Genomic DNA, 21,816 nt, shown 5'->3' with positions numbered 1-21,816 from the left:
AACACAGTAAAATCAATTAAATTGTTGCATTTATATTTTTGTTCAGTATAAGTGTATCCCCCCCCCCCCCTAAGGTTGATTAATATTACTAGCAACAGAATAAACAAATATTGAATGACGTTATATATGGTAGAGAAGAGAATACCCCCTTTCTAATATTGAGCCAATTGCCCTCACTGGAGCCAATTGCCCTCACTGGAGCCAAATATTACTCACTAGAGCTTTGAAAAAGCACCTGATAATAGGTTACAAGTGCAGCAGGTGCCACTGGCTGTCGGTAGGCTTTCTTAGCTTGGACATTAAGTATGGCTAACCTTTGTTTAACCAGCTAAACAGTTGCTCTTAGCGAACATGTGCTTACAGTTACCTTTCCAGCTAATAGGCTGTTAAGAGTTCACACTTCCTCTTCCAATCATAATGCTGGAAAGACTAAATAATAACTATTTACCAAATCTCATTTAAAAAATGTTGATGAATTCTCCTTGACATTATCATTCACCTGATAAGAATTTAATACAAATGTTTTTGCTAATGTATGATGGGGATCCCTGGGTCGCTGGTTTGCCTGAGAGGGGGTGGCCTAGGCAAGAAAAGGTTGAAGACCCCTGAACTAGATTATGCAGTCTGAATATAGGACCTGTTGGATGGAAGGTCATGACCTTACCGATACAGTTCACTACTTTGGAAGCCAGAGAAAAGACGTTTGTTCAAAGAAAAAAAATAACATTTATTGTCTAGTAATTTCTTTAGATTTATATTAGCTAGCATTAAGACCATTTAGTGTTTTTTCCTGGTTAGATTATTCTCCATGTAAAAGACATAGCAAACATTTGTTATTTCTAAAGCATTTACTGTAAGAAAAGAAATATATACACTTTTTTACAAACGCTCAACCAATAAAAATACAAAGAGAATAAAACTGAACTAATCACACGATAGCAGACATGTAGGATGGGACACGATACTAGGGTGAAGAGTCAGTGTGGGGGCTCGTGTCTGGCAGAAAAGCAGGCTAGGGTCAGAGGTTAGGGGTCACAAAGGGTAGAGGTCACCAGGCCATTCACATTCTTCGTCTGTCAAAATAATAACGTCAATGCTGTTAATTCGGCATATTTGAGGTTTCGGTCCGCATTTCCATCAGTCATTGTTCTGGGGGCTCTGCCCATGGTAATGAATATACAATGTCCTGTAGGATATCCTGACCCAGGGTCAGCTGTAGGACAGTAGAAAGGTCACGTATATAGAATGTTCTTTAGGATTCCCTGACCCAGGGTCAGATGTAGGACAGTAAAAAGCCACTTTTGGTTTGTCAGTGGCCGATCCACTCACTAGTGCAGTCTAGTAGATGACTTCATAGACAGTGGCCTTCTTATCTCCAGAACCTGTAACTATGTACTTATCATCGACTGAGATGTCACAGCTTAGCACCGACGAAGACTCCTTCGACTACAGAAGAGGAGAGAGAGGTAGAAGGGGGGGGGGGTATAGAGGCAAAGATTAGTGAAAGCTTAATACTCAGCCTTGACACAAGATTTTAAAAAACATTGGTAGGTAGGCCGATTGGAGAGAACAGACAGGTGTGTGTGTACCTGGAATATACTGGCTCCGTACGGTGTCCTCCATGCGTTCAGCAGGTTATCCTTCCCTGTGCTCACAAACCATTTACCTGGTGGCAGAGAGAGCGAGAGAGAGAGAGCGCGCTTTAGGAATCACATAAAGCTATGACAGCTAATACTGTAGGGGCCAATACCAGAGTACTCAGAGTAGAGGGCTTATAATCACATCAAGTCAGGATTAGAGCTACTGTATATGAGGACACATGGAAACAGAATGTAAGGCTATGGCACGGTCAGATATCACCAGAGGTCAGATATCAGGTCAGAATGTGGAGAAGAATAGTTCAACAGAATACTTGTATAAAACAGGAAGATCATCACAGTTCAAAATGGAAAATAAAACCACACATCGAAAGCGAATATTTTACCCGGCAGGTGGCCTAGTGGTTAGAGCGTTGGACTAGTAACCGAAACGTTGCTAGATCGAATCCCTGAGCTGACAAGGTACAAATCTGTTGTTCTGCCCATGAACAAGGCAGTTAACCCACTGGTCCTAGGCCGTCATTGTAAATAAGAATTTGCTCTTAACTGACTTGCCTAGTTTAAAAAATAATATTAAAAAACAGGATACAGGGAGACAGAAGTTGATCTGTCATTAAGTTACTGTAAACAGCTAACAAGAAGTCATACAGTCATACACAGACCTCGAGGACGTCAGTCATACAGAGATCTGGAGACATGGTCTTACCACATGAGGCAAACTGGAGTGAGAGCACACAGCTCTCGTGGAGGTGCAGCTGGTACTTGTCTGGCTTGGTGACATGGAGTACCTCTACATTACTGCTCTCCATCCCCACCGCCAGCCACTCTCCCGTCGGACAGTACCCCAGAGAGAAGATCTGGAGAGAGGGAAGGGCAGAGTGTGTGTCACTGATGAAGTGGTAAAACAACAACAACTAGGTGGGTAATCACTGATTGCAGTTTGCGCTATTAAAAGTAAAGTATCGCCTTGTTGTTTCAATAGCATCTCTGGTAGCACACAGCTGTGGCTAATGTCCTGTATATAATGTGTGAATTAACAAAGGACTGCCCCAGCTGCCACAACAAGAAGCCCAGTCTTTTCACCTTTACAATTCACTCCTCAGGTATCAAGCTAATATCATCCTGTTCCACGCCAAACCTGTTAATACACTATATTGTGGGGGCGGCAGGGTAGCCTAGTGGTTAGAGCGTTGGACTAGTAACCGAAAGGAGCTGACAAGGTACACATCTGTTGTTCTGCCCCTGAACAGGCAGTTAACCCACTGTTCCTAGACCAGTTAACCCACTGTTCCTAGACCAGTTAACCCACTGTTCCTAGACCAGTTAACCCACTGTTCCTAGACCAGTTAACCCACTGTTCCTAGACCAGTTAACCCACTGTTCCTAGGCCGGCATTGAAAATAACAATTTGTTCTTAACTGACTTGCCTAGTTAAATAAAGGTCAAATAAAAATTGCGCTGGGCATGTGATAGGTGATCAGTCCTGCATTATTCTGGATTCTCCTGTTACACAAGGAGGTCCTTAAGAATACACCGTTGCAAGGTGACAGTGAGCTGCAACCAAAGTGCATGAGATCCTTCATCACCAGTGATGTGAGATGCCTGTGTGTGTGCAGGGTGTGCGTCAACCTGCAGTTTCAAGTCGTGAGTTGTGTTTCTCGGGTGTGTGTGTGTCTGTGTGTGTACCTGTGAGGTAAAGTCGTGCTGCTGTAGCTGGCGTCCCTCTCTCAGGTCCCAGGATCGGACGGTGTTGTCCAGCCCCCCTGTCCACAGCTTGGTCCCATCATTGGAGATGTCAATACAGCTGGCTCCGTCTGTGTGACCCTGGAACTGCCTGTGTTGGACAACACACGTTATCAAATATTATAAACTGGGTCAAGCCCTGAATGCTGATTGGCTGACAGCCATGGTATATCAGACCATATACCACAGGTATGAAAAAACATTTAGTTTTACTGCTCTAATGACGTTGGTAACCAGTTTATAATAGCAATAAGGCTCCTCGGGGGTTTGTAATATATGGACAATATACCACGGCTAACATGCTGACCAGACAGGACACGTCGCGTGTGCGAGCATTGCAAAATATATTTAGAAATCCATGTTATTCAATTATTGCACCCAAACTGCTAGCGTGCGCCAAGGAGCATCTGCATTGCCAAGAGCTAAAATAGAAGTCATTCCTATTTCTGACGCAGATCACACTGCAAGTCCTGCTTCTCCCATCTCCTCATTGGTTTATAGAAGCAGGTACCCACGTGCCATCTCCTCATTGGTTATACCCACGTGGGAGATTGAAAGACAAACTGTTTTTCAGAGCGTCGTGGTAATACTATGAAGGTTTAGATGCCAATCACCATATAAGTTCAAAGATGAAAAAGCCTGGAAGGAGGAGAGATGACTAGAAACGATTCGGTTGTGTGTGTGGATTAATTGGCAGAGTAAAATAACAACTCAATGGTTACATCCCAGGACAAATTAGCTAGCAACAGCAAGCAAGCAAAATAGAACAAATTAGCTAGCAAGTGCAAGCTAGCTAGCTAAATTGCCATACATGTTTAATGCTTTTCGACCTGTCCCCAAATGAATGTAATTGGTTCAGAGTTTGTTTTGATATTTTAACCTGCGTGTCGTGATCGCATTTGGTGTGGGGGGGCAAAATACATTAATGCACAATGGCGCACGTGCTCAGCCGGTTTGAGTTCCGTGTCAGGGCTGTGTCCGGGTGTTGCGTCGTGCTTAAGAACAACCCTTAGCCATGATATATTGGCCATATACCACATCTCCTCGGGCCTTATTGCTTAACTGTACATGGTCCTGTGTGGCCCAGTTGGTACCCTGGCATTCCAGACATTGCCCTGACGTGTCCCATTCCAGACATTGCCCTGGCGTGTCCCATTTCAGACATTGCCCTGGCGTGTCCCATTTCAGACATTGCCCTGGCGTGTCCCATTCCAGATATTACCCTGGCATTCCAGACATTGCCCTGGCGTGTCCCATTCCCGACATTACCCTGGCGTGTCCCATTCCAGACATTACCTTGGCGTGTCCCATTCCAGACATTACCCTGGCATTCCCAACATTATCCTGCCGTGTCCCATTCCCGACATACCCTGGCATTCCCGACATTAACCTGGCATGTCGGGAATGGGACATGCCAGGGTAATGTCGGGAATGCCAGGGCAATGTCGGGAATGCCAGGGTAATGTCTGGAATGGGACACGCCAGGGTAATGTATAGAAAATTAAACACTAGGGTAATGTACACTACCGTTCAAAAGTATAGAATATCTACATAGGCGTACAGAGGCCCATTATCAGCAGCCAGTTGGTACCCTGGCATTCCAGACATTGCCCTGACGTGTCCCATTCCAGACATTGCCCTGGCGTGTCCCATTTCAGACATTGCCCTGGCGTGTCCCATTCCAGACATTACCCAGGCGTGTCCCATTCCAGATATTACCCTGGCATTCCAGACATTGCCCTGGCGTGTCCCATTCCCGACATTACCCTGGCGTGTCCCATTCCAGACATTACCTTGGCGTGTCCCATTCCAGACATTACCCTGGCATTCCCAACATTATCCTGCCGTGTCCCATTCCCGACATACCCTGGCATTCCCGACATTAACCTGGCATGTCGGGAATGGGACACGCCAGGGCAATGTCAGGAATGGGACATGCCAGGGTAATGTCGGGAATGCCAGGGCAATGTCGGGAATGCCAGGGTAATGTCTGGAATGGGACACGCCAGGGTAATGTATAGAAAATTAAACACTAGGGTAATGTACACTACCGTTCAAAAGTATAGAATATCTACATAGGCGTACAGAGGCCCATTATCAGCAGCCATCACTCCTGTGTTCCAATGGCACGTTGTGTTAGCTAATCCAAGTTTATCAATTTAAAAGGTTAATTGATCATTAGAAAACCCTTTTGCAATTATGTTAGCACAGCTGAAAACTTTTGTGGTGATTAAAGAAGCAATAAAACTGGCCTTCTTTAAACTAGTTGAGTATCTCTGGAGCATCAGTATTTGTGGGTTCGATTACAGGCTCAAAATGGCCAGAAACAAAGCACTTTTTTTCTGAAACTAGTCTATTCTTGTTCTGAGAAATTAAGGCTATTCCATGAAAGAAATTGCCAAGAAACTGAAGATTTCGTACAACGCTGTGTACTACTCCCTTCACAGAACAGCGCCAACTGGCTCTAACCAGAATAGAAAGAGTAGTGGGAGGCCCCATTGCACAACTGAGCAAGAGGACAAGTACATTAGAGTGCCTAGCTTGAGAAACAGATGCCTCACAAGTCCTCAACTGGCAGCTTCATTAAATAGTACCAGCAAAACACCAGTCTCAACGTCAACAGTGTAGAGGCGACTCCGGGATGCTGGCCTTCTACGCAGAGTTGCAAAGAAAAAAACATCTCAGACTGACCAATATAAATAAATATTAAGATGGGCAAAAGAAGACCGACACTGGAAAGAGGAACTCTGCCTAGAAGGCCAGCATCCCGGAGTCGCCTCTTCACTGTTGACGTTGAGACTGGTGTAAACAGTGACTACAATTTTACCTCAGATGTCAACGAAAGTCGGCAGGTAGCCTAGCGGTTAGAGTGTTAGACTAGTTACCGAAAGGTTGATAGATTGAATCCCCAAGCTGACAAGGTAAAAATCTGTCGTTCTGACCCTGAACAAAGCAGTTAACCCAGTGTTCTTAGGGAATCATTGTAAATAAGAATTTGTAATGAACTGACTTGCCTCGTTAAATAAAGGTTTAAAAAATAAATAAAACATCTGAATGACAAAACCTTCAAGAGAGTAATTCCAACATCTTGTTGCAGCCAAGGATCCATCACTAACAGAGCCATTAAAAGGAAAGCGCAATGTTTTAGCTAAATTTGATCGAGTTGTCTTTGCTGAGCAATTACACATGTCCATATCCATGAGTTCAACTGACTGACGTGTTTGTCATCCTCTGTGTGTGTACGACAGGCTACAGTCTCATGAGCAGCAGCCAAACGGAGCAGTTGCTACAGCTACTCACATGCAGAGCAGGGGACAGACAGACTAACAGCTAAGGGAGGAAGTTATGAATGTAAAAATTAGCATGGGATGGGACCGGAAAGTTCCGTGGTTATAGGACTATTACGGAATGAGGACAGTACAAGACGGAATTTTCACTCGTGTCAACCTCTACCTTGAACACCCTATTAAGAGACTATGTTGGTGTTCCCTTTATTTTTGCAGTTACCTGTACAAAAATGAGTGTGTATTAACTCAAAGAAAGAAGTTGCCCTTAACCACACATCTAGGAACAGATCACCATACCCCAATCTTACCTACCACAGTAGGGGGATAATACATTAGCTGATGCTGGACCTGTGGTTAGTAAAGGCTATTCAGTTCTACCTATTACCAACTGGCCATGTATTCTCCTCCCAGTGTTCCTTACCTAACCAGGGTCTGGTTGTGCAGGTCCCAGACAGCGATGTTCCCGTCGCTGCAGCAGGAAAAGCAAACCTTGGAGTCGGGGGAGATGGCCAGGGCATAGCAGGCGGGGGCAGAGGAGGTCAGCTCCGCCTTGATGCGTGGGGTGGGCGTGGCCAGGTCCCAGATTGACAGCGTGCTAGCCTCGCCCCCCACAATGAGCGTCCGGCCGTCGGGGAGCAGCCGGCAAGAGCGGATGTAGTTGTCTCGGTTCTGACACACACACAAAAACACACTTATTTTTGGTCTCTAATACACAAACTATGAAATAAAGTGGTAGGTATGTGTGTTTTTAAAGATCTCTCTGTATATAAGCATGACACTACTCAATACATGCGTCAACTGGGTGATTTTGGATAAACGCGTGTATATTTGTGTAGCACTCACCAGGCAATCCAGTTGGGACACGGGACTCTTGTTGCCAGGGTGACTGATGTCCCAGACCTTGACGCAGCCCTTGCCACCCGTGTAGACGTGGCGTGTGGGATTACTGATGGTGACGGCACACACCACCTCGCCGTGGCTCAGAGTGTTGATCTGGCGAGCATGGCGTGGGATGCCCGGGCCCACTAGGGCGTCCGGAGGGAAGGGCACCGGCTGCATCTGTCCATCGGCGCTAACGTGGAAAGAGTAGGCCCTGAGAGGAGGACGAGTTGGAGGAGGAAGAGGGAAGGTGGACTTGAGGCATGGAATACATTTGAGATACAGTGAGCACCAAAAGTATTGGGACAATGGTCACTGTCTCTGCACACACACACACTCACGGTTTGCCTCCAGGGATGCCTGATAAGCTGGGGGGCATTCCAGGCACTCTCATGTGAGGATGAGGGTCAAAGCCCACCTGAGGGAGAACACAGAGAGAGAGGGATGAGTACACACTCAAAGATCCATGGGGGCGCACACACGAGAAATGAGGTCAGTTGACAGCGTATTTGGGTCCTACATAAACACAGACACTTAGCCGTTTAGACATGCAATGAGCACATATTATGGGACTGGGATGGAATGAATAAGCGAACACACAAGCACACACCCACCATAGGGGAGCGCCCGTATGCGGCCACGGCAGCAGCAGCCGCAGCACTCATCTGAGGGGACATGTTGTGGAGTCCGGCGTAGGCGGCGCCCGCCAGCTCCCCGTTCATGGTGGCGTGGGGCAGCATTCCGAAAGGCCCGGGGTATGACCCAGGCACCGCCAGCGGGGTCCGCAGACCAGCAGCTAAGGAGTACACAAGAGCTGTTGTCAGATGGGTTAATGGAACTGTATTCAGTCGTATTCATATGATGCCAAAACACATCAACTTTTTTGCTCTGTAATGAAAGAGCTCTCTTCAAAACTTGACTGCTGAAATGCAGTTTTTGGGGATTGTATTAAAGGACTAATGATATAAATACCAAAAGAGTTTGGTTTTTGTTAGGGATTTTACACTCAATGTATAATAGTAGGTGGCCTGTAATATCCATGCACCATTTTATTAATTTAGCAGAGCGGCAACTAGGGTTAAGTGCTTCGCTCAAGTGCACAGACTTGGGGATTCGAAACCCCCAAGTGACCTTACAGTTACTGGCCCAACCCTCTTAATGCTAGGCTACCTGCCGCCTTGTAGGCTGTAAGGAAGGCTTGGAAATGGCACGAGGTCAATTCAAAAGGTGTGACTTTTTATCATCTTACTAGGTGGGTGAGGTAGCTCCATGGAGGGGGGCTTGACAAGGCTTGGCCGGAGACTGGGAGTGGCGCTGGGCCCTGGGGTGGAGTCTCCTCTCGGAGTAGGTGTGCTCGACTTCAGCCCAGGCGTACCTGGCTTATCACGCTGCCATGGAAACAGAGGCATTCATTACCCAGATATCACATGACAGACAGAGGACAGATAACGAGAGAAAGACAGAGCTGAGATATTCTGCTGAAGGTCAGTTGTGTGTTTCTGTGATCCAGAGTTTAAGTCTTGTTTAGACAGAATTGGGTTAGGTGTATTGAGGGCTTTGGCTACACCCACCATGCCCATCTCTTTGGACTTGAGGGAGGAGGAGCTTGCAGATGAGGCTGTGGAGGCAGGGCTACAGGAGGGGTCCTTCTTCAGGAGGCGTGTCTTGTCCAGCCCGTTCTCCCTGGGGGATGGTAGGCGCGTACCATGTGGGGAGGCAGGGTCCTGGAGGGAGGGGGTTCATTCACAGTGACTCACTCAGTGCCCCACTTCCCCCCCATGTGGAATAATATTCTGCGTCCTAAAGAGCACCCCATGTCCTATATAGTGCACTACTTTAGACCAGGCTGGCACCCTAATCCCTATATAGTGCACTACTTTAGACCAGGCTGGCACCCTAATCCCTATATAGTGCACTACTTTTGACCAGGACCCATATGACGTCCATCTATCTTTGAGCCATCTAGCGAGGCCTAACAGAACATTCAGACAGGCATGTACACGTCAGAAAGACACACACGTTACCTCATTGGAGACATCCACCACCAGGTTGTCATCACTCTTCTCTCCATCACTATCCTGTGGGGACAAACAATGTCTCAGTCACCGCACACACGTTATTTTATTGTGTTACTTTTTAGTATTTTCTCAACTCTTCTTGAACTGCACTGTTGGTTAAGGGCTTGTATGTAAGCATTTCACATGTTGTATTCGGCACGTGACAATTTGATTTGACACGTATCACCTTCACAGCTGCTGCTTACATAATGACTGGAGTCCTTGTCCTCCACTTTTCTCTTCTTGGTGTCGTTGGCAAATTCTGGTCCATTGCGCCGCTTGTCTGAGTTACGCAAACTGTCAGCAACCAGCAGGGTATTACTCTGCCAAAGACAGGAGGAGGAGGAGGAGGAAGGGATGAAACATGACATTCTACAGGCCACTGCCCTAGGTACAGACCAGCTTCCCTTCATCCCAATGCTAACCTAACATTCGTGGGGAAATCAGCATCAAGGTTCTCCAACCCGGTTCCCGGAGAGAGACCATTCTGTTGGTTTTCACTCCAACCCGGTTCCTGGATGGAGAGACCGTCCTGTAGGTTGTTTTTGTCTCTCTCCAGGAACCGGGTTGGAGGTAAAACCTACAGGAGGGTCTCTCTCCAGGAACCGGGTTGGAGGTAAAACCAACAGGAGGGTCTCTCTCCAGGAACCGGGTTGGAGTTAAAACCAACAGGAGGGTCTCTCTCCAGGAACCGGGTTGGAGTTAAAACCAACAGGAGGGTCTCTCTCCAGGAACCGGGTTGGAGTTAAAACCAACAGGAGGGTGTCTCAGAGCCCTGCACTACAGCACCTACACCCTCCAGGCCAGGGACAGGTGTGGCTGTCTGTCAGTCAAAACCCTCAAATCAAGGAGGGGGTGGTGGGCTGACACTTGGCAGAGATGACGCTGATTAGAGGAGTTCTGACGCTTTATCAGTGCTCCCTCTCCTGGCCCTGTCCAGCAATTACTGCTGTAGCTAAAGGGCAGTGTGTGTGTGTGATTCACTTCCACAACCCCTCCCCTCCTCCCCTGGCTAACAGATTCCATTGTGTGTGGATTAGCCCATCATGTTGGAGTCCATTTAGGCCTGACGCTGTCAATGAAATGTGCATCCAGGAGCAGCAGAGCACACACACAGAGAGAGAGAGAGAGAGAGAGAGAGAGAGAGAGAGAGAGAGAGAGAGAGAGAGAGAGAGAGAGAGAGAGAGAGAGAGAGAGAGAGAGAGAGAGAGAGAGAGAGCCCCAATAGACAGGCAGGGCAAGGGGCCTCCTCCCCTCTTCCTCCCCCTGCCTCTCCCTCTTAGCCCCCAGCCAAAGGTTCCTTCAAAGTCTCCCTCCCAGGGGAACATTATTTAAAGGCTTTAGAAAGCAAAGCGCTGACCCACAAAACACAAGCAATTTCCCCACTGTCTCTCAGGTCATGACGCTCTAGCCCCCCCCCGGGCGGCAGCCGTATTAAACACAATGAGGCCCTTTAAGCGCAGGATCAGCAGAGTGTATGTGTGGGGGGGGGGGGGGGCAATCTGCTCACTGAGGTGTTTAATGCACACAACAATGCCGGGCAGTGGAGGGCGAGAGCTCCTGTCATTGTGTGTGTGCGTGCGTGTGCACGTCTGTATGTGCGTGTATGAGGGCTCTGCTAATGCCCTCATTTGGAGAGAGCGCCAAACAGTCCAGGGCAGATCCAGGCAAATCCAGTAACGGCAGGCAGCCCAACACCCCAGCCCCCTCCCACCCTGCCATGATGTTAACCTCAGAAAACACACATACTTAAAGGCCATGGATGCATTTTTAAATGAAGGCCAGTTTGACATGAGAATGGGAGAAAGGGAGGTGAATCAAAGCATGGATGGTGGGTGGCACAAAGCTGTGTCTGTGTGAGTGAAAGATAGTGAGTGGGCTTAAGGAATGATTAGCAGGGGTTAACATCAAAAGTGCTAAGGGGGAAACTAGATGGCTTGTACTTTGTGGTGCAAAGTAGCATCAGGTCCCCTAGCAACCAGGGACTAGTTGACTCTCTCCTATCATATCATCTAGGAGGGGTATGATGCTTTATTTCAGGACTAGTTGACTCTCTCCTATCATATCATCTAGGAGGGGTATGATGCTTTATTTCAGGACTAGTTGACTCTCTCCTATCATATCATCTAGGAGGGGTATGATGCTTTATTTCAGGACTAGTTGACTCTCTCCTATCATATCATCTAGGAGGGGTATGATGCTTTATTTCAGGACTAGTTGACTCTCTCCTATCATATCATCTAGGAGGGGTATGATGCTTTATTTCAGGACTAATTGACTCTCTCCTATCATATCATCTAGGAGGGGTATGATGCTTTATTTCAGGACTAGTTGACTCTCTCCTATCATATCATCTAGGAGGGGTATGATGCTTTATTTCAGGACTAATTGACTCTCTCCTATCATATCATCTAGGAGGGGTATGATGCTTTATTTCAGGACTAGTTGACTCTCTCCTATCATATCATCTAGGAGGGGTATGATGCTTTATTTCAGGACTAGTTGACTCTCTCCTATCATATCATCTAGGAGGGGTATGATGCTTTATTTCAGGACTAGTTGACTCTCTCCTATCATATCATCTAGGAGGGGTATGATGCTTTATTTCAGGACTAGTTGACTCTCTCCTATCATATCATCTAGGAGGGGTATGATGCTTTATTTCAGGACTAGTTGACTCTCTCCTATCATATCATCTAGGAGGGGTATGATGCTTTATTTCAGGAATCTCTCATATCATATCATCTAGGAGGGGTATGATGCTTTATTTCAGGACTCTCTCATATATCATCTAGGTATGACGCTTCATTTCAGGTATTTAACTTGCGCTTGCCAAGGCTGCAGCCATAGGTAACAGGAAGTACTTACTGTGCCTGGCTCTCTCTCTGTTCCCATAGCAACGATGACACACAGCATCAAGGTGTCGAGGACACCAGGGCGCACACGAGGGAGGCATGGAAAACACACAAAAAGAAGCAGAGAGAAAAATAAAATAATTAGAATCCAGAGCCGTGCACTTGTTGTTTTCAGTACATTTATTATTAACAAACCCAATGTTAACAGTCCAGTCCGTTCTCCTCCCTCTGTCTGGCTACGTGGGCGAGCCAGACAGACTCCTCCTCAGATGCAGGCCCAGCAACAAGGCCGGGTGGGTCTCACCTCTCAGGTGCTCAGCCTCCACTGAGTGTTTCCTGTCCTCTTTGCTGGCCAGGTGGGGTGGCGGCACCACCAGGGCACTGGACAGGGCGAGCAGACTGGCCCCTCCCCCCAAATGGGCCGGATGGAGCCCCGCGGGGTGGGGTGTGAGGGGGACATGGGAGCTGTGCGCGTGGGACAGGTGCTGCTGCTACAGGAGAGAGGAAATCAATTACTAATTTATAATCAATCAATACTCCCCAATCCACTTGAAAGTGTGTCAATCAATAGAACAAGCCATTAACACACTGATGGAGCAGAGTGATCAATGTGAAAACCTAGAGGAATTCATGACCCTTCTGTGTTTCATCCAGAGGAGCTTTCTACGATGTGGCCTTCTTACAAATAATGGCAGAGCCATAATCCTCTCCCTTCAACACACACACACACACACACACACACACACACACACACACACACACACACACACACACACACACACACACACACACACACACACACACACACACACACACACACACACACACACACACACACACACACACACACACAGAGAGAGAGAACAATACTGACAGCTGGGATCACAGCCCAGAGCTTGAAGAGGAAGGGAGGAGGGGGTTGGAGAGCCCCAGCTGCTGCCAGCGGGCCAGGGAGGGAGGTGGGTGGGGAGGAGAGGAGGGCTCTGGTGGATTGGGGGCGTTTAGCTGTCAGGTCTCGGTCTCTTTCACACCAAATCAGGCGCTCGTCTGAGCGTGAAATGCCTTTGTGTTCCAAAACATCATTATTGCGTCTTCAGACAGTAGCCGCAGGAATCAAACCTCGGAGATTTGCCGTGGGGGGAGGGGGAGGGTCTCGGCGGGAGAGTGGGGGAGGGGCGGTGGTGAAGGTCAACCCTTCTCTTTATCTCTAATTGACTAAGCCACACCCCCAACCCCCCTCCTCAGAACCACAGGAGAGAGACGCCACAGCACTCTAACCCCATACCTACTCTTTCACAGCGCTAATCCCTGGGCTTGCCCGCCAAACACACACATACCACCGAGCCCTTGTTCCATGTGCCAAAACAGCATGGCAAGGAGCGCTCGCTCACACACACCTCCCCCCCACTGGTGAGAGTAAATGGAGGGGAAGTATTGGTGGAGGCTGTGTGTCAGGGGGTGTTAGGGTGAGCCGTGGAGGGAGGGGTGAGGGTGTCCATGCTTCATTACACTCATTTAACACACACAAACACGGTGACTGACAGCTTGGTGGGGGGGACCAGACTCTCAAACCCACTTTATACACACTGGAATCCTGCAATTAAGACTCAAATGGCAACCGCCACCCCCACCACAGCCATCAAACCCACCCCCCCACCACCTCAGCCTCCCCCTCTTCCAAAGCCTCACAGAACCGTTGAGAAAATCCAAACAGCCAACACACAGCAACTACGCATGTTATTATGGTTATCAAACACAGCAGCAGCTACGCATGTTGTTATGGTTACCAAACACAGCAGCAGCTACGCATGTTGTTATGGTTACCAAACAGCAGCAGCTACGCATGTTGTTATGGTTACCAAACACAGCAGCAGCTACGCATGTTGTTACGGTTACCAAACATTGGTCTAAGGCAAAGCATCTCAGTGCTAGAGGTGTCACTACAGACAACCTGGTTCGAATACAGGCTGTATCACAACCTGTATTCCGGGTCCCATAGGGCGGGGCACAATTGGCCCAGCGTCGTCCGGGTTTTGCCGGTGTAGGCCGTCATTAGAAATAAGAATTTGTTCTTAACTGACTTGCCTAGTTAAATAAAATAAAAAATAAAAATATGCATGTTGTTATGGTTACCAAACACAGCAGCAGCATATCCCGGTAAAGAACTGTCACAGACATGTCGACATTTCACTAATAGCATGTCACACATACACACACTCTCACAGTACACACACTCTCACAGTACACACACTCTCACAGTACACACACTCTCACAGTACACACACTCTCACAGTACACACACTCTCACAGTACACACACTCTCACAGTACACACACTCTCACAGTACACACACAGGAAGTTGCAGTAGAGTGTATTTACAGTGGATGGTAGGCCGGGAAGTCCCCGTACCCCAATGATGGCGTTGAGTTCAGCCATGGTGACCTGCTTGGCTCTCTCTACCGCCTGGACCACCTGCTGCTGGTGCTGCATGGGCACACACAGTGATACACACATAATATCCTGGGCCTACTACACAAAATGTACTGACAACATACACACACACACACACACACACACACACACACACACACACACACACACACACACACACACACACACACACACACACACACACACACACACACACACACACACACACACACACACACACTTACCTCCTGTGAGAGGAAGGGGATGACTTGTGCACAGATGGTGTTGAGCCTCTTGGCAATCTCTGTCTGTTGGATGGAGTAGAGAGAGGATGGATGGATCAGTATGGATAGTGCAGTGACCATCACAGCTTAGAAGATACATCCAGCAGTGCCTAGGGGCCGTCGGACATGAAAACATTCCCCCTTGTATTCACACAGCCATGTGCAGGTCAACTCCAGCTGGGGTTTATTCATCAGTGCACAGCGTAGCAAAACAGTTTTGAAATAGAGAGTTTCTTAATGGATTCATTCAGGTATATCCCTCCCCATTGGTTCCTAGTGAATACATCCCAGGTCAACTGCACCCGATATCCTATATATGATTAAATATTGTGATATTAGACATTGAAAATGTATTGTGAGGGTTAAGACAATTTGAACTTTACAAATACCAAAACTGTGCAGTTTTATCAGTTAGGCTGTATTAATATGTTGAAAATAAAAGTCTAAATTAATTAACTAAGTCTTATTTTGTATACTACTAAGATACTAAGATTATTTAAAGCTGCAATATGTAACTTTTTGGGTGACCCAACCAAATTCATATAGAAATGTGAGTTATAGATCTGTCATTCTCATTGAAAGCAAGTCTAAGAAGCAGTAGATCTGTTCTATATGCGCTATTTCTGTGCTACCTGTTCTTAAAAGTTTTGTTTTTGCGTCTTTTACTTTCGGTTTTGTACACCAGTTTCAAACAGCTGAAAATACAATATTTTTGGTTATGGAAATCTTCTCTCACAGCGGTTTAGATGGTACAATGATTCTCTACACTATACTTGCTTGTTTTGCCACAAACTTAATTTTTATCAACCAGGAAATGGTTTGAGAGATCATAGTAATGAGAATGTGACAATTATTTCAGAAATAAAAACTAACATTTGAATTATCTAGTCATTAACATTGCAAAACCATTATATTGGATATCGTATATTATGAGTAGCATAGGGTAGAAGAGGTCTGACCAAATATCGGTAAACCCTAGTGTGCATGTGATGCTGGAGATGTCCTGAAGGATAGCCAGACATGTCTAACTGCTTTCAGGACCAACTGCCGCCATCTGTCAAGATATAGGATCAATGTTGTATTGGTCCAGGTCTTTATCTCAATGAGACCCACCAAGTTAAATAAAGGATAATTTTTTTTTAAATTAAACAGTCAATATGGGTATGAGTGACTCCATAAACAATTCACTGGAGAGAGGGCTAGTTAACAGCTTGCAGCCTGCCACAGTTCTCAGAAAACACACGCACCATATACACACACACAGCAATGAATCATACCGAGGCTCCTGCCTTGCTATCATGTCAGCCTTAGATTAAGTTTCACCCTCTGCCTTGCTCCTATTCCCATCGGTGCTTTAAGATAATCTCATCACTCCTAATTTAATTTCGTCCCACTCATATCCATGGCTGGGCATCCGGCCCCCGGAGGTGACTGCGATTGGCTGGATACCCTATACCCCCACGGAGGCTACAAATCAGATGATGCAGCTCAAATTACATATCGTCCAATCAAATTGATCCGAGGCGGGTCAGGGTACAGGGGGAATTAGAGGAGCCTTCGAACGCAGTAATAGGACATTACACACACACACACAAACACACACTCGCAGACAGACAGACACACACAAACAAACACACACACACACACACACCACCATTTTCTTTTGAAAAGCGAGTGAGAAATGGAGTCAGGGCCCATGGGCCGTATGTATTGAGCTTCTCAGAGCAGGAGTGCTGACCTAGATCAGACGCTTGATACATTCAGATCTCTGTGATATCAGATGCTGGCTACATTATCAGAAGAGATCCTCCAGCCAATCTTCTAGCAGCCCAGCCTTTGTGACACGCCCTAGAAAGAGCCAGCCTCACCGGTTTCCCGTTAGCACACCTGCTTCTGTCTGCTGCTGAGCTCGTAGAACCACAGCAGCTGGCCTAGAATACACCTGCCTAGCTCGTAGAACCACAGCAGCTGGCCTAAATACACCTGCCTGGCTCCTAGAACCACAGCAGCTGGCCTAGAATACACCTGCCTAGCTCCTAGAATAACAGCAGCCCGCCTAGAATACACCTGCCTAGCTCCTAGAACCACAGCAGCTGGCCTAGAATACACCTGCCTAGCTCCTAGAACCACAGCAGCTGGCCTAGAATACACCTGCCTAGCTCCTGGAATACCTGTAAGCCAAGAAAAAGACCTGCTTCTCCCACTGTGCTTTCCCAGAAGCGAAGCACCATCTCTGAGGGGTATTCTTAGCCGGCAGATAGGTGCTGCAGGCCTGGAATAGGCTGAGTTCCAAGACACTTTGGGCACTAAACCCACAGGAGAGCATTAACAGGGATTCATTAAGGAACGGTTAAGGGAATCATTGCGCGACCCAGAGCCTGAGGCCCAAGTGGGTCAGAGGAGCCAGAAAATCATTGGGCCAATAAAAGTCCCTCACCTCACCCATTTCTTACCCAACCCAACCCCAGGAGACAGACAGCGTGGAGGTTCACACATGCCAGGGGCTTACAACGAAAGGATGGCCTTTGGTCATGGAGCAGACTTCCGCTCTGATTCAGAACAATAACCAGTGTGTTCAACTATTGTGGTAGGTGACACAACGAATCGCACATCGAAATCATGGCAAGTTGTCGAGTCATCAGCTAGTATATCAGTGACGAGGGCCTACAGGCCATAGGTCAGAGGTACTGCCAGGTGGCAGAGAGAGAGAGAGCCCTACATGGACTAGGAAGACATGTTGAATTTCAGATCTACCCTGAACCCAAAGGCACTTCTGGATCTATACTACACCTACACCTGAGGGCTGGATAGGCTAAACTTCCCTCTAGCCTATCAGAGGGCAAGATGGAGCTAGGCCTAATACCATACTGCTTCATTAAACCTGAATAAAGACATTCAGGTCTACATAAAGTGGGTAGGTGTAGGGGTTAAGGATAGGTTTGGAATTCAGCCCCAATACCCTAATATGAGCAGCAGGAGAATGGGTCTGCACTCCACTCTCCTCCAACTTCATTCAATCAGGCAGCGGTGCAGACAGAGGGGAGGCAGGCCTGGGGCTGGTGTGGCCAGAGCAACTGGCTACAGTGTGGCAGGGGCAGGGATACAGCACTCACAATACCACCCTCTACTGAGACAATGAGCAGAAATGACATCTTCTCCACAATAAGAGGCATGCATTACTATCAGACACAGAGACAGACAGCAAGACAGAGACAGACAGCGAGAGAGACAGACTGACAGCAAGAGAGAGAGAGAGAGAGAGAGAGACAGACAGTGAGACAACGAGAGACAGGGACAGCGAGCAACACAGAGCGAGACCACACATAATCCTTCCTCAGCAAACCACCCAGGCTATTCCACCTCCAATTTCCTCTGTCCTGACCAATCGATTTCTGTGGTAATTACTGGTAAATGCTGTGAGCCAGAGTGCTCTGTTCCTGTGGGGCAAGCCTGTGTGTGTATTGAGGAAGAGTGCTCCTCTGCATTTTCTCGATAAAGGACTCTGTGATTGATTCCTATGCCCTCCCCAGCCCAGCCTCTTCAATGCAATAAAACAGGCTACTCCCCCAGACAGTACCAATCAATCAACAGAGTAATTCATCCTGCCTCTGAGCTCGTACCACCAGGTCTAACTTGAGAGAGAAACAGAGCACCATCCATCACTGATAAACCCTCACACACACACACACACACACACCCTGGCAGGCTAAAAGCCCATTTTCTGCGTGAATACACACACACACACACTATAGGAAATAGTAAGAGCGAGTGTGAGCAAGGCTTACCTGTTTATGCATTTCAATGTTCAGCCCATAAGACATTTCATAGTACTGTGGATGACAGAGTTGTAATCATTAGGCTGACAGTTTACTTCCCTTTCCTCTATCTTAAAGAGAGGGCTAGTTAACAGCTTTACTTTTTCAAAGAGTATTGTAAGGCATCTCAGTCAGTCTCCCCACCCTAACACCACTTGTCTTTTCCTACTAGCACTGACCCAGCTGATAGCTACTTTGAGGGAAAATGTACTTGCTATGACTGTGATATGTGGTTGTGTCACCAAGCTATCTTAAGATGAATGCACTAAATGCAAGTCACTTTGGATAACGGCATCTGCTAAACAACTAAAATGCAAAAAGGAGAAAACAACCTCAGAATGTAGATATAGATATATATAGAGCTAATGTAGTGGAAATCAATGTGTTTGCATAGGCCTGTGTGTGTGTAAGCAAAAAATGTACATTGACAGTATGCTAGCAATGTGGCGATAGTATCAATCCAGACAGTGATAGTGAGTTAACATCTAGAATGTGTGTGCTGATTGGACTCACCATAACATAGTGCCTCTGCATCTCTGTCTTCTCACTGGCCAGCTTCTCACACTCCAGTTTCAAACTGCCAAGGACAGAGACACTATCAAAATAAAACAGGACGCCGCATAGCCACCACCACCAATCCTGAACACATACCCAGAAGACATTCCAAATGTAGTTCAGATAAACATATCTAATGTGGTCTATAGGGCAGAGCGGCATGGTCTGGAAAACCTCTTGGAATCATGCAGGACCAATATTTGTTTACCTGCTGCATAGGCCATTAAGACATTCTAGGTCATATGGCTATGATAGCAGCAGTCTAGCCTACTGCCTGCTACTGTTATCATGCAGGGCACTTCATCGCACTCCTCTCCCCCTCCCCAGTCCCACATATGGCAACATGCACAGTTGCACACATGGGGAAATAAGAGGTGATTTATGAAAATCTGACCTCGACTCTACCCTCTGGCTTAAGCACATCAGCATGGCTTAGACCTACCACAGTCTGAGCACAAAAAGTGTGACACTGGCCTCGGAGTGTATATGGGTGGGTGGGTTGTGTGTGAACAGCCACTCACCTGTGGTACTGTGCTTGGAGGAACTGGAACTCCTCTTTGATGCGGTCCAGTGACTCTGGAATGGTGAATTTGAAAGGTTGGCCCGGGGCCTGGTGGGGCGTCTATCAAAATAAAATAAAAAAGCCACATCACTCAATACCTGGCCGTTTGTTTCTGCATCATAGATGTAGGCTAATTAGCAGTGAATTACAAACAGCAATACAGCATCGAAGTGCGATGTGCGCTGCCAAGTGCGCCTAGCCCCAATTACCGAGAGTGCATCATGCTAAACTCATTACAGAACTGTTACAGGCTGACAGCCTCTAAGCCAAAGACAAACAAAGGGGCTTCGCCCGACATCCGGGACCGACCCGCCATCGCCGGTATACAGAATGGTTCGACATGACAAATGAGTGCAGAGAACCTGCGGATGGGGGATGCGTTTCACTGGCCAACCTTACCGGGTGTCGACCCTGGGGGAACATCGTTCTACCTCCGCAGACGTCCTCTTCCTAAAAAACGTCTGGTATCAAAATAGGGACCGGTGTGGGGATGCTCCACCTTACGATAAATGCATCCTAGGTCCTTCCGAGACTGGCCGTAAAATGACACAGCACGTCCGACCGTTTGTCCTCCTAGATCTCCAGTCAACTCCTCAACAGCGGTGGCCCGGCGACTGATGCGCGGAAGAATACTATTTCTTTACTCCAGCATACGACCATGTATCAACCGTAAAAACAAGGGATACGGTCATCCAGAGGAGAAAAACAAGAGTGGTCTTCCTCTGTTGTAGGCTGTGTTATCCTGTCCACGCAGAAATATCCGAATAGCCGAAACTCCAGTTGTAGTCAACGGAGCCAAGACCACAATGCGTTCAGGGAAGAAGCGTAGGCTACTAGAACATATCCACATAAGTTAATTGTAACTTGACTTGCCGTGTTAGCTTGTGGTGAATGCTCAACATAAATTACTATTCGTTATCCGAATAATAGCCTGTACTCGATGAAACGCAAGATTGAAGTATTTTCCAGTCTAAAGAAAGGTTTCGTAAGGGGAAAATGTTGTTAGTTTTGATAATAACTCCCACTATCAGCGCAACAATGTAGCGTCAAGCCTCGCTTTACCCCAATGGCAACTTTCTCACGCGGTTTCACACTCCCCCAGCTAACCAGAAAAGGAACTGCCCCCGAAAATGTACACGGACCAATAGGGATTGTCTTTCCACGTGGGATAATGACGCAATATGTAGAATCCACCACTAGATTTCCTCTAAATGCATTCAAGTCTGTCGATTATTTTGAGCTACACAGACACCAGCCAATCCGAGTGATGGATAGGTTTAGCGAGGAGTAGAACACAAGGCGGCTAGTGTACTGGAGAGTGACAGATCTCAGCTGTCAATCAAAGTAACGTGGCGACATCAGAGGTCCTTAAAGGCACACACACATGCACAAATAAACTATTTTATTAAATAGATTTTGTATCACTGCCTTTTACCCTGCTATAGTTATGTCTTAAAATAGTTCCAGGTTATCCTGTAGGTTCAGCATGGGAACCCATGGCGTCCTGTCCTGTGCAAGGCTCCAAGAGTGTCATGACCTGCCCTGACCTCTGGCTTATCTGGGTCCATAAGAGAGATACACGTGACCCAGTGTGACCTTTCCATCACATAGTCTGGTGGACGATGATGTGGAGATGTAGCGGGTTCACTATCAGCCTGAGCTCCAGGAGAATTGAGGGAATTCTATTAAGCTAGCCGGGCACCCGGGTAGGCGTAGTTTGCACCGGATAAAAGTGATTGCATTCGTTTTGA

At 47.1% G+C, this 21,816-nt stretch overlaps 1 protein-coding gene across 2 annotated transcripts; it reads right to left on the bottom strand.

Annotated features, from left to right (window-relative positions):
* Positions 1–706: 706 nt before the first annotated feature.
* Positions 707–21,154, bottom strand: LOC124034626 (transducin-like enhancer protein 1). Of its 2 annotated transcripts, none has more exons than XM_046348046.1 (20): positions 20,465–21,154; positions 20,025–20,125; positions 19,462–19,525; positions 18,919–18,963; positions 15,095–15,157; positions 14,799–14,903; positions 12,724–12,910; positions 12,433–12,449; positions 9,771–9,887; positions 9,532–9,585; positions 9,079–9,231; positions 8,757–8,895; positions 8,122–8,321; positions 7,849–7,925; positions 7,472–7,721; positions 7,050–7,297; positions 3,285–3,432; positions 2,305–2,455; positions 1,590–1,666; positions 707–1,446 (listed from the first exon to the last, which is right to left on the bottom strand). In XM_046348046.1, exons 1-20 carry the CDS (start codon positions 20,486–20,488, stop codon positions 1,339–1,341), a joined length of 2,328 nt encoding a protein of 775 aa, XP_046204002.1. In that variant the 5' UTR covers positions 20,489–21,154; the 3' UTR covers positions 707–1,338. The 2 variants fall into 2 exon arrangements, with proteins under 2 accessions (XP_046204002.1, XP_046204004.1); XM_046348048.1 differs by having other exon boundaries at positions 8,122–8,303; positions 20,465–21,152.
* Positions 21,155–21,816: the final 662 nt, after the last annotated feature.

This window comes from Oncorhynchus gorbuscha, linkage group LG04 (genome assembly GCF_021184085.1).
Source record: "Oncorhynchus gorbuscha isolate QuinsamMale2020 ecotype Even-year linkage group LG04, OgorEven_v1.0, whole genome shotgun sequence".
Taxonomy (NCBI): Eukaryota; Metazoa; Chordata; class Actinopteri; order Salmoniformes; family Salmonidae; genus Oncorhynchus; species Oncorhynchus gorbuscha.
Note: the sequence above shows the minus strand (reverse complement) of the source record. Positions and strands in the feature narration are given on the sequence as shown.